Below are 13,885 nucleotides of genomic sequence, written 5' to 3' on the forward strand. Positions count from 1 at the left end.
CAACGTGAATCTTGTGCTTAGTTATAAACTTGATTTTTATTTGATTTAAGTCGACTAGAATACTAATTCAATCGACTCATGTGACTATTAGATAAGATAAGTTTTTTGCATTGGCTTGCTGAGTTAAAAGTGATGGATATTGATTGACAGTTGAGTCAACCATATTTTAGTAGAGTCAACTAAAGATAAAAGTTATTAACGAATAAGCTTGTAACCTTATCTAACTCAATTGACTAGATGAATATTAAATTGACTAATACTTATTTGATTGAATACTAACTATTTATCTACAGAGTTATCTTATTTGAATTTCATTCTATTGTTAGATAATTGAATTATCTAATTCCAATCGGACATTATTCCAATGAACTATCTTATTATTTGTTTAAATGCATCGTTGTTGCTATAAATAAGAGCATAAAGAAACCTCAAATACACAACTTCACATGCAACAAATATTCACTTTTCTTTGTTTATTCTAATATTTTCAGTGCTTGCATCTACTAATATCTTCCTTGTACAATAAACAAAATTTCAAATTTTATCCAACTAACAAATCTCTAGACCATGAAGTAAGATCCAAAATCTAAACCATGTTATATGTTTGTGTTAGGGAAGTATTTTTTGCATTTATTATTTTATTGTTCTTATATTTCTGTTGTGTTTGCTCTAAACAAGATTGAGAAAAATTAACTTGTATTTTGAGAAGACTAAAAGTTTTTTATTTGCAAGTTACGATGCTATTTAGCCCCTCTCTAGCTATCCAATATTACTATCAACCATCTTTAACCAATCAGGGAGTGCAACCACATGAGGCGGATTGTGTTTACTTTTGTGCAGGCATGACTATGGTGAAGCAAAGGAAGCATGCCATATTCAGGGATGGACAAAATGAAAGTCCATCAATCATCATGTGGTTAAATCTATGTAGCTTATGGGCACAACAGATAAGAATCGAGAAAGGAAATTAGATGGTCGAATTTCAACGAAATTGAAATAATATCCTCCTTCATCGTGATCAACTTTAATTTCTCGATTTACCTCCTTACAGATGATCGTAAAGTCGACCGTGTGAAATCGTTGGAGTGTCGAATTCCACCTTTTTATTAAAAAGAAGAAGAGAAATTAGATGAGCAAAATCTGAAGCACCTGAAAGGCACGATCCGAAGCTTCCTTAGGGTTATTTCTACACCTTCAGAGTAGCTGTCCCTGGTCCGCTGAAGCTTCAATCAGTAAATGGAGGATACAGGTTTACTTCTCCAGTTCATCATTTAGTTAAATTAATTAAGTTTATCTCTCACCGCTAGTTGGTCTTGTAATAGCTTTTGATATCTGCACTAGAAGCAACGAGTAAGTATGTACCGAAACTTAAACTCTTATTAGCAGTAATACTAGTGCATGGCAGGAGACTTTCATACCCTATTGTTCTTTTTTTTCAGGGAAAAAACAAAGAATAAGGTTTCAGTTAGAAGTTGGCTTTGGGCATTTAGCGAGTGCACAAAACTCCACTATGCCCCTTCACTTGTGTTCACTGTTTAAAGGTCTATATTTTGTCTTTCAACAGCCCAACAATAGAGAAACCTGTGTTAAGTCTTACCTCAGGCTATTTTTACATAAAAAAAATGTGTTTCCAAATGGAGAAACAACAAAAACTTTTCACACAAGTCAGTAAGATCTCATTTGTCCAAGTCTTAACAAAATAAAGCTGGGGTTTCTTTTTCCTAATGTGAACAATGCATGCGCAAGTATCAAACTAATACAAGGGATTGTTGGGAAATGCAAAGCCCTCGCTATTCTCAACTGGATTGCTGGTTGGTAGCAACATGTTTTTTCATTGCATCCACCGATTGGTGAGTGAAAAATTTCTGCCTAAGCTTTACATATGGGTAGCTTATAACCGATAGGATGTGTGCAGGCTTGGAGAAGGAATAGATTTCATACCAGACCTTGTCATTCTCATCCCATTCAATCGAGAAACGCTCCTCGCCAGCCTAATTGCAATATATAGGAAAAACAACAAGGATGTAAGAGAATAGTATGGTGGCAAAAAAAGTTTATAACAAAGAAAGCAATTAATGTGAGCAATGGAATTGTTCTGTCGGTAACACAACCAACTAGTGGAAAAAAGACTACAACATGCCCAATACAAATAATCAGTAACTTATTCTGTGAAAATAGTATTCACTACCAAGTTATATGGATTTTTCTCTTTTTTTTTGAAAAAATTAGGTTACGTGAATCCTTCTAAGTATCCTTTTTTCATGGTATAATAAATGCTCTATAATTCTCCAGATAAGTTGGATCCACCCTAAAATAAATGCTCTACAACATGAATTGTGGATGAATACATATAATTCAAAGGAACTTTATCAAAAATTCACATTTTTAACACTCAGAGAAAAGCAAATATAGTCCTACTCATGGACAGGCGTAACAAAGATTTCGTGAAAGTTAGCACCTACAAAGAGACTATTGGGAAAATGACACCTTCTGGTTTGATAAATGGTCATAAAATTACCTTCATCATCTAGAGTTTCTTGAATTACATTCCCATTTTTCAACACTCAAAAAAGGCAAATACTGGTACTACTTATGGAGAGACTGACCAAAACAAAGATTTCATAGAAATTAGCACCTACAAATAGACTATTGGGGAAAGGACGCATTCTTCTGGTTTGATAAATGGTCACAAAATTACCTTCATCATCTGAAGTTTATTGAGTTATTCAATGGAAATATATAAAATTAACAGAAATCAGAACTGAGGAAAGTGACTTGGGACTGAAACTAACTAAGCAAAAACAGAACAGCTCATCAGAGAAAGGCTCAGGAACTTTTCAGCTCAACCATGCTGAAAAGGATATCATGAGGTGGAGATCGATCTCCAATGGAGACTTTTAATGTCAATCTGAATACCACGTTTTAACAGAATTTGGTACAGTGAAGTACAATCTGTACATATTATGGGGATCCTTTGCACCTAAACTGATCAAATTATTTAATTGGTGCTTATTAATGGGGTGATTAAACCCCACAGTGAAGCTGAAAAGGAAAGGTCTAACTCTGGGTGATGAAACATATGTCTTTTGCCAATGCAATGCTGAACAACTAATTCAGGAATTGTAAATATATTAGATCCAGGTGGTGGTGTATTGCAGAATCTATGAAGCTTAACCTTGATGACTGTGGATTTATTGTTCAATGGTGAGATGACCAAGAAGGAAACTCTTACATGGTGCCAAGCATGGACCTAGATTATCTGAAAATCATCTTCCAAGAAGAGTCATGGCAAAGTCTTCCTGTACAACAATGGTCTCTATCAAGGTTTAAAATATCGAGCCGTGCCGGAGTTTCGGTCCTGGACCGGAACGATACAGTTTCGGTACCGTATCATACCGTGCCGGTATAGTTTCGGTATTTTTAAAATATAAAATATATTAATTAAAATAAAAAATTTAATCTAAATATTTAAAAATAAAAAATAAAATTTTTTTGATAATTTTATAGGTTTTAATAGGGCCTATTTAAATTATTCCGAATTACAACTTTAAACTATAGCTAGGAGTTGATTATTAAAATCTAATTAAAACCTAAGTTTTAAAAACAAAAAAGAAAAAAGAAAAACATCGCGCGCGATCGGTGCACGCGGACGCTGCGCGGAGTGTCGCGGGGCCCCGGCGCCATCGCCGGCTCCGGGCGACGCCTCCGGCGGCGTCGCCGGCCCCGGGTGGCGCCTTTGGCGGCGTCGCCGGCCCCGGGCAGCGCCTCCGGCGGCGTCGCCGAGGCCTCGCGACGCCTCAGGAGCGTCGCCGAGGCCGCGTGACGCAGCCGGAGGTTCCGCCCGGGGCCGACGACGCCGCCGGAGGTTCCGCCCGGGGCCGGCGACGCCGCCGGAGGCGCCGCCCGGCCGGAATTCATGTGCCGGCGCTGTGCCGGTGCCGCGGCGGAACGAAATTTTTCATGCGTATCGGGCGATACGGCACGAAATTTCAATCCTTGGTCTCTATTATGCAAGAGCTGGCTGTATAGACTATAGATTGTCAGAAAAAAGAAAACTGAAAGAAGAGAAGAAATGAACAAGAAGAATCAGGAACTCTCTGAAATTGATTTCCCATGATAGAAAGATGGCCAATTTGACAGTTGCAACCTCTACAAAATTTCTCAACTAACCGATAGCTTTGGTAGTCATTTCTATTAGTTCCACCAGTGCCATTAACAGTTAGAAGTTTATTTAGTTGTTCAGTATCTATAACTAATAGTAGTTACGTTAGTTGGTTAGTTGATACTTTCTCATGCATTATAATTTGGGCTGGACTCTATATTAACCAATATATTGGTAGAAGTCTCTCCTACTGCTTATCCTTTTTTCCTGAAAGGGTAAACTTATGCATCATCTGGCTTGACCAAGCTTACCATGGCTTGATTCAGATAACTAACTTTCATTAAATCAATAATCATCCTTCTGAAAGTTTTTCAATGTCCAGATAATATTACTCTGTTGGGCAAGCCATTCTCTCTCTCTCTATATATATATAAATCAAGAATGCAAGTCATGAAGCACCATGAACCAACAATCTCCAATAGAGAACAAACTCACAAAATTCAAGATAATCGAAATAAAGTGGTTCCTCTCTTAAATGCCCCAACATTAACCTACTTTCCTAAAAGCTACATAAGAAATAATTTATTCCCTAATCACCTGGTAAATATATAACCTAATTACTAAATATTCTCCTAAAAACAAGAGCTTTGGGAATCAAATTAAATCTTACAACCCAAGCAAATTAGAACTTCCAAAAATAAAATTTTCAAATTTAAATTTTATTAATTTAAACTTCATTATTCTCCTCCACCATAACAATTAGACTCCAAAGCAAGTTGTCAACATCGTCAATTATGCATAAATCACACAACCCATATAAATTAAAACTTTCAAAATTTAATTTTTTAAATTTAAATTTTATTAATTTAAACTTCATTATTCACCTCTAACTGTAGGAATTAGAATCCAAAGCAAGTTGTAAACACCTTCAATTAGGCATAAACCATACGACCCATATAAATTAAAACTTCCAAAATTAAAAATTTAAATTTAAATTTTATTAATTTAAATTGCAGTATTCTCCTCAACCAATAATAATGACTCTATGCAAGTCTACAGATCCAATGAATATGGAATAGTAGTAAATCATTTAAGTCTTGACCTTCAATGAGTAAGGATTAATTGCATCCTTATATTCTTTTCAATCCTTGATATTGAGCTTTGATGCCATTTTTGTCACCTTTTCCAATAATAAGGAATGGTGTGACCGATGGCAAGGTTGAAGTGCTCTTTGTGGTTCACTAGTGATACAGACAAGGCTCAAATGCCTCCTTAGTATAACATGCATTTTAATCAATTTTTCTCACAATATAGCTAAATAAAGTTGATAAAAAGGCAGCTAAAGTAGTTATAAGATAATTTGAGTTCATCAATCAAGAGGACAATCTGTTGTCATTAAGCAATAACCATTACTCAATATAATTTATTTTTTAGTGTTGATGTATGTCTCTTCTATAATCTAAATAAGAATCTCACTATGGTGGTAAGTTGTAAACAAGAAAATCAATTCTCTCTAGGCTAACAAGTGTTAGAGTAATACATAACTACAAATGAATATATATTAAGAAGCCTTTAAGTATACTGAGTTCAATATTCTCTTTTAGGATAGCATGAATATGTTCATTGTGTTGATCTGTGGGTCTAAGTCATAATTCATGGTAAGTTAAACCTTCTCTAAAGCGAATGAGTCATGAAGGGGCTTTTCTAAGGTCAATTCTTATGGTTCAATTAGCTATTGATTATTGGCAAAAGAAGAGTCACTTGGTGGAATAACAAGGTTGGTGGTCTTGTAATAGAAGGTACCAAATCATCACATGTTACTTTGGAGTTAAGTAAAAGTTCATCAATTTCAAGTGAAGGGTTTGGATTGTCTTTAATTTAGGTACTATTTTTGGACAATTTACTCCCTTTTAAACTTTAGTTTGTGCGTTTGTGATCCATGAACTTTTTTATGTAGGGTAGTAATTATTCTGTACCACTTTATAATAGGATTTCTTTTGATCTATGTAGTATTCAATCTTTCCAGCATTATGATAGAGTTATTTTATTTAAGTAAAAATAATAATTTATCTTCTATGGGTTTAAGTAAAAAAATATGTTGAAAAATATTTTTCAATTAGTCTTCATTTCATTGGCAGGGACCATTAATGCTAGGTTGCCGGCCAATGTTAAAACATAGACAAATGTTATGTATGGATGCGTTAAATTGTTGCGCCAATGCTAGGTTGTTCCTGGAAGGAATGCCTTACAGGATTTGACTGCAAGTCTTAGCAAGAATTGTTACATCTCCATGAGAACTTGAGTGTAATATTAAATAAACAAGAGTTCTCGCACCCCTAAGTTAGATAAGAACAAATATTATAAAAATAATTGTCTTAGATTTGAAGCATGGAATGTAAGAAGCTCATGAAAGTAATAGAGGTAGTAGATACCATGATCACGAGAAGAATTAATATTTTATGTTTATAAGAAACAAAATGGGTAAGGGAGAAGACAAAAATGATAGAGAATTCTACAGAAAAAAAATAAAAATTAAAGGAAAAATGAAGTAGGTATTATTGTAAATTGTTCGATAAAGGACGAAATAGTAGAAGTAATTAGAAAGAGAGACTCAAGATAGTGATAAAAAAACTACTAATGTAATTAGTATAAAAACACCTAAGTAGAATTAGATGAAGATACCAAATATATATTTGGAGAAGACCAAGATGAGATAGTACAAAAAATTTCAACAAATGAGATGATTTTAATAGAGGAGATCTAAATAGGCTTGTAAAAGTAAGAAATGAGGAATATGATAAGTGTTAGGAGCTATGATTTTTTAATAAGAAATGAAGGAAAACTATATTGAATTTCGCAAAAACATATGAACTTACATAACTAATATATTTTTCAAAAAGAGAGAAAAACACTTGGTTATGTTCAAAAGTGGGTACAATAAGTCATAAATTGACTTTGTTATGATCAGAAAAAGGGATAGAAAAATTTATAAAAATGGCAAGGTCAATTATGGAGAAAATTTAACCATCTAACATATGTTAGTGATGTTAAATACATGCCTCAAACATAAAATCAGTCAATGGAAATGTGCATGACTCTTAAAATCAAGTGGTGAAAGTTAAAGAATAGGAAACAAAGTATCTAAGGAGAGGGAAAGAACATAAGTATTAGAAGACATACATGGTGACTTGAATATAACATGAGATAAGATGACATCAAATTTAAAAATAGTGATCAAGGGCATACTTAGTGAATCAAGAAGACAAATTCCACCAAATAAAGAATCTTAATGGTGGAATAAGAAACTACAAAAAAAAATAAAGAAAAGAAGATCAACTTATAAATAATCGTATACTTGTAAGAACGAAAAAACTTTAAAAATATACAGTAACCAAGAAAGAGATCATGAAAGTAGTCAGTAAAGTTAAGAATTAAGTTTTTAAATGCTTATATCGATAGGTTGATACAAAAGAAGGGAAAAGGAACACTATAGAATAGCTAAAATGAGAGAGAGGAAAACAAATGATCTTATCTATATAAGATACATTAAAGATGAATCCAATATAGTATTAGTAAAGGATGAGGAAATAAAAGAGTGATTGAAGAGGTATAGAAATTTTTAATGAAAGTTTATGTTACAACTTAACTTAGGAAATTTATATAGGTCAGAAAAATATAGAAATTTAAATTTTTATCATAGATTCAAATTTCAGAAGTAGAATATGTATTAAATGGGACAAAAAATAGAAAAGCGATTAGATATATTTCAATAGAGGTATAAAAGTACTTAGGGAAGCAGGGCATTAAATGACTTACGAAATTCTTCAACCTGATATTGAAAATGAAGAAAATGTCTAATCAGTAGAGGGTAAGTATTTTAGTGCTCTTGTGTAAAAACAAATGAGACATACAAAATTATATGAATTATAAAGGCATTAAGCCAATGAACCATACCATGAAACTTTAGACAAAGTAATAGAAAAATGAATAAGGAAGGAGACCAACATGATCGAAAATTAATTTGGATTAATGTCTGAAGGTCGACAATAGAAACTATACATTTTCTCGTGCTGATTTAAAAAGTATCAAGAAAAAAGCAAATCTTATTCATGATATTCATTGACCTAGAAAAAACTTATGACAATGTACCAAGAGAAATTATGCAGAGAATTATAAAAAAACAAAGATGAGTGTATATTAAAACAATTAAGGACATATATGAGGATATAATGACAATTGTGAAGACTTCAGGCGAATTAACTGAAGCATCTTTTATAAAATAGAGTCACATTAAAGATTTTTAAATCCATATCTTTTTACACTAGTTATACATGAACTCACTGGACACATCTAAGACACATTACCATAGTGCATGTTGTTTGCAATGGACATTATTTTGATCGATGAGACACGTGAAACAGTAAATGCTAAACTTGAATTTTGGCGGGAGACATTAAAAGTTTTAAATTTAGTAGAGTAAAAATAAAATATATGGAATTTAAGTTTGATAGTAAAATACGTAGCAAGATAATTATTAAGATTGGAGATGCCGAGTTACCTAAAGTTTTAAGTATCTATGATTGTTTTTACAAAAGGAAAAAGGGATTGATTGTTTTACATAAAATACAAGCATGATAATTGAAATGATTGAAATGGAGGAAGATGCCAGATGTTCTTTGTGATCGTAGGGTACCTCTAAAGTTTAAAAGGAAATTTTATAAAACGGCGGCTAGACTTGCTATATTATATGAAATTGAACGTTAGAATATGAAACGAGTAGACAAACAAAAGATGAAAATAAAAAATATAAGGATGTTAAAGTGGATGTGCGGATATACGGAAATGAATAAGATAAGAAATGAAAACAACAAAGAGAAAATCAAGGTTGCACCTATTGAGGGAAAACTCCAAAACACATTTAAGATAGTATGTGTATATACTTAGGCGACCAACAAATTCCCCAGTTAAGCAATGTGAGACTATGACAAATACGCACATTAACCAAAAAAGAGAGAGACAAAAGAAGACTTTATTAACAACAACAAAACATGATAAAATTCAATTAAGCATAAATGAGGATATGGTAGGGGATCGAGCCCAATGACATAGAAGGATCCATATAGCCAACTCTACTTAGTGGGATAAAGACTTAATTTTTGTTGTCGTAGTCTTCATTTCATTCAAGGTCATAGCCTGATGGGTTTAAGTCCTAGCTTGTCTAGGTTTGACTTTAGACAATTTACCAAAATTTCTTAGCAATTCTAATGAGTTTTATTGTCACAAATTATGTTAATCAAAATAGTATTGTATCTCAATTGGTAAGGGCTTTGGAAGTTCTTACTAAAGTCTACAATTTAACTTGCGCCTTTATGTAAATGTGCATGCTTAGGGCTCTCATAGCAATCTTTTCTTAAATAAAGATGATCAAGAAATGCATTTGGGTCAAATATTCCATTAAAGCAAGGGACTCTTCCTTGACATAATTAAACCTAAAGAAGTGATTTAATTCTTCTATAAATATAGAAATGCAATTGTGGACTAGAGTGTATATTAGCCAAGGAGTTATGTGTAATATAGATAGTATTCATTAGAACTTTTCAAATTATCCAATATAGTTCCCATGAACCAAAGGTTATCCTCCATGTATCGTCACTCCTAAAATCTACATCTCTCATTTATTGAGTACCAACAATAGTGTTTTCTTTCATCATATTCAACTAACCATATCATCAAGGTTATAAAGTAGAATACAAACTAAGGTGCAAAGAAGAAAATATGATGGATAATGAATTTATCCTATCAAAATTAACAGAATAAATGGTGAACAAAATAAATTGCAAGTGTAAAAATTACATATGATCTTTTTTAATAAGGTACGATGACATGTAGTAGTTTTGTGAGAAAAACTACACAAAAAATTTAAACTAGTTGACTAATTAAACAAAAGTAATTTTTAAAAGACAAGGAGAGAATGTAGTTGTGCTAAGGTGATGTAAGCTTTCGACTATTGAACTTGGCATGTGTAAATCTATATCAATTAATGGAAAGACTCTTCTCTCTCGTAATGTTGCAATTCATCTTCAAATTTGAAACTTGCTCTTGTATTAGATTCTAAATTGCCATAGGTTGAACCTTATATTAATGTCCATTGGATCCTAATCTTTTATTGTAAGTTTTGTCTACAATAGGGATTGTACTAGATACCAAAAGATGGCTCTTCAAATCGCTTGCAAGGCCAATAGCATTCTCGCAACAAACCAAGGGAAGAAAGAGGCCTTCCTCTTCTCTAGAGAGATGGAATCAATGAGGAAGGAAAAATCTTCTAGTAAAGATGGGGAAGACAAGGAAAAGACACAACAAAGAGAGCACTGAAATAGGTGGGAGGAAAAGTAGCCATGATTTGCTAGTGGTTGGATCTAGTGGAGTAGAATTATAGGATGGAGGTGTTGGAGAAGAATATATCTTCTTTAGTGAATGGTCCTAATCTGGGAAGGATGCAAATATAAAGGGTCCTCCTTTGTTGTTCACAAAGGCCAAATGGGCAAGGGGTCAAGAGAGACTTGGAAGACAACACACGGTTCACTAGACAAGTGAGGAGTAAGCATGGAGATGGCTAAAGGGTTGGCTATCAGACTAGAAAAAATATGCAAAGGCGAAACTCTCGACAGTGGGTCTTGTAGGAGGCAACAATAGCCACCTTAGGGGAAGAGCTTGTGTAATGCGAGGTATTTGGCAGCAACTCAAATCTTTGGCTCTTGTGGAGGTGTGGTCAATGCTGGTGAAGAAGATGATGTTTGGGATTCATACGGGTTCTAGAGCGATGGAAGGCAATGCAGAATAAAGGGCATGTATGTAGGTTAGCTTAGGGTGGCAAGAAGTTAGTGATGGTGTGTGTATATAGGAAAGAGGCATCAATGATGATTTGTGGAGATATTGTGAAGAGGCAATGTTTCACACGAAGTACAAAAAGATAGCAAGCACCACGTTAGAAATTCAATTCTAAAACAAAACTGATCCACTACTAGAAACCAACAATCACCCTAAAGAACAACCTCATGAAGAGGAAATATTATCAAAATGAAGATTACCATAGGTACAAACCATAGGTACTAAGGTTTAAAAGCCCTAACATTGATCTATTTTCCTAAAACCTAGATAAAAGAATAATCTATTTCCTAATCACTTCATAAATGGATAATTGATTTCTTAAATATTCTCTGAAAACAAGATTTAAACTACATAGATTGATTTCTTAAATATTCTCTGAAAACAAGATTTAAACTACATAGATTCCTGTGACAATCAAATCGGTTCTTACAACCTATAAAAATTTCAAATTTAAAATTTCTTAATTTAAACCAGCAGTAATCGTCAGCTGAGTAAGGATAGATGTTCCTTTCTCATGCAAATATTCAGTCCTATATATATCTATATATTGAAAAAGAAACTGCTTATATATATAAAAAAAAATCCAGACCTAATATTAGCTATCGACATGTTTAGAACTGCTTTTGATGCTCTGGCCTTTAGGAGGATTCTTGGTAGAGGCATGCTGAAGTTTGGCTGTGGCTCTTGCTACCTTATTCTGGGTATGGCAAATTCAGTCGTCGAAGTGGAAAGAGAATGGAGTTCCATCAACAGCTATCGTATCATTGCTCTATTAAATCATCTAGTTGTATCTCTCTTGCTTTATGTTTTGGCTTTGAATCTCTGTTGTGCTAATGTAACCCCTAGTTGAAGATATGTTACCCTCACTAGCTATATATATAGAGAGAGTGATAGATATTGGGTGAACTGTTATGTTCACTACTTTTTTTCTTTTCTTTTTTTTTAAAAAAAAAAACACTATTGGTATGGGCAAACAACTCTGGTTCAAACAAGATTCAGAATTTGATGCCAAGAGTAATGCTTTTATCCATATTGAAGTGAGAAGTTAAATTGGACTATGGAGATTAAATTCTACATGCAAGCTTGAAATAGGCAAATGGTTTCTAGACGTCAAATTATAATGCATTTTCTCCACAAAAAAGCTTTGGAGCATTTATTCAATCCTCTGGTGGCCATCATTACATCAAGTGTATAACCAAAAGGAATGTTAGAGCATCCAGTTGGATTCTACGCAAAAAGGGAATGTAGTCTTTTTTTAGCCAGTGAAAAATTCCATCAGTAACTAAGCGTACAAATTCTCACCAAGCAAGCAACTATAAGCTCAGAGCAAGAAGAAACAAAAAGCAAGAAAAGAAGCCTACCAAGAGGTGGCCCCGAAGAGTGCCGCTGCCAAAGCCGAAGGAAGCCTTGTTCGGACTGAGGCCGCCAGTATCTTCCCGCACATATGCAATCTGGAGCGGCATCATCAGCCATGGTATCACCTCCTTAACGCAGACGCAGAATCTCTCCCCTTTCTCGACCGGCGTCTTCGGATTCACAAACGTCCATCCCAATCCGAAGTGCCTGCATCCAGTAAAAAAATCAAGTCTTTCCAGAAAATACACCACAACAATCAAACGAGAATGGAGTGTACTTCCAAGAGAGGAGGGCTGATTTTGCGAGGTCGAAGGTACGGGAACCAGAGCCAAGGAGGACCCTAGCGTGGTTGACGGAGAAACCGTTCTTGGTGAGTGTTTCTTCCTCTTCTCCCACTACGACTTCAATGGCTTTTTGACCGCGAGAATGAGGAGAGATAGTAGAGCCGTGGAATTTGGGATCGTAGTTGAAGCCGCCAGAGCGGGCGATGCAGGCCTGCTGCTGCTCTTTCGTTGGCCTCCTCCAACTCAAAAACAGGCCACCCACCATGCCTCCGTCCCTACGCCGACTAGGTTACTGATGTAATGCTGTGGCCGGCGACGACGGCAGGAGATAAGCCTCGCGCTCCCACGGTCTCGCGCGGAAGGTCGATATCACGTGGCGGCGACATAGTACAAATTACAAATCAGTAATTTTAAAAATCAGACATTTAACTTTCTTTTTTTTTCCCAAAATCCCACTTAAGCTTGTTTGGGAGGAAGTGAGGGAAGGGGAAGGAAGGAGAAATAAGGAGAAGGGAATTTATAACCTTGTTTGTAAAGAAGTGAGGGAAGAGGAGAGAAGGGGAAGGAAGAGTAAGCTTTCCCCTTGCATGCCCATAAATAGGCATAATTCCTTACACTCCGATTTGGGAGGTAAGGAAGGGGAAGGAAATGTTAAAACATATTTATTCTAATTTTATCATTATATTAAAATATTAATTATTAAAATAATTTATCTATTAGATTTTTGCACCGTTGCTCCTCGTCACATAACGCAGTTATCACAGGATCTCATCACTCGCACTCCTCGATGTCGACCTTCGTCGTAAATTTTTACATCAGTAAATTTTTATAAAAATATATTTAAAAATATTAATTTATCTTTTATCGTACCAAAATGTACAAATTCTATATTTCATATATTTTTTATATATCTACTTATTATTTTTTAAATTTTTTATTTATTTAAGTTGTAAATATTAATTTTTGTTAATCTTATGAGCTATATATATTTTTTCACATATAGATTTATTTTAAAAAATAAAGGTATTTTTATAATTTTATATATTTAGTTTATAATTTCGATTGACGAACTCATTGAACGAATAGTTATAAGGCATTAGATAAAATAAAATACCTAACGAACAATTATTTCTAAATTATTGTAGATCTATTTTAACAAGTAAGGATATTTTTGTAATTTTATATATTTAACCTTCATTTCCTTCCCCTTCCTCCCAAACAAGGTAGCACATGTTACGTTAATGAACCTTCCCTT

The 13,885-nt window shown here is 34.1% G+C and overlaps 1 protein-coding gene across 1 annotated transcript; it reads right to left on the minus strand.

The window, feature by feature from the left end:
* Positions 1 to 1,641: 1,641 nt before the first annotated feature.
* Positions 1,642 to 13,095, minus strand: LOC141812637 (UPF0548 protein At2g17695). Its single transcript, XM_074700650.1, has 3 exons — positions 12,624 to 13,095; positions 12,352 to 12,553; positions 1,642 to 1,991 (listed from the first exon to the last, which is right to left on the minus strand). The coding sequence occupies exons 1-3, from the start codon at positions 12,893 to 12,895 to the stop codon at positions 1,797 to 1,799; spliced, it is 669 nt and encodes a 222-aa protein (XP_074556751.1). The 5' UTR covers positions 12,896 to 13,095; the 3' UTR covers positions 1,642 to 1,796.
* Between the last annotated feature and the right edge of the window lie 790 nt (positions 13,096 to 13,885).

The sequence above is a fragment of the Curcuma longa genome, chromosome 19 (genome assembly GCF_044706935.1).
Source record: "Curcuma longa cultivar G26 ecotype Majalengka, Jawa Barat chromosome 19, ITB_CL_G26_1.1, whole genome shotgun sequence".
Lineage (NCBI taxonomy): Eukaryota > Viridiplantae > Streptophyta > Magnoliopsida > Zingiberales > Zingiberaceae > Curcuma > Curcuma longa.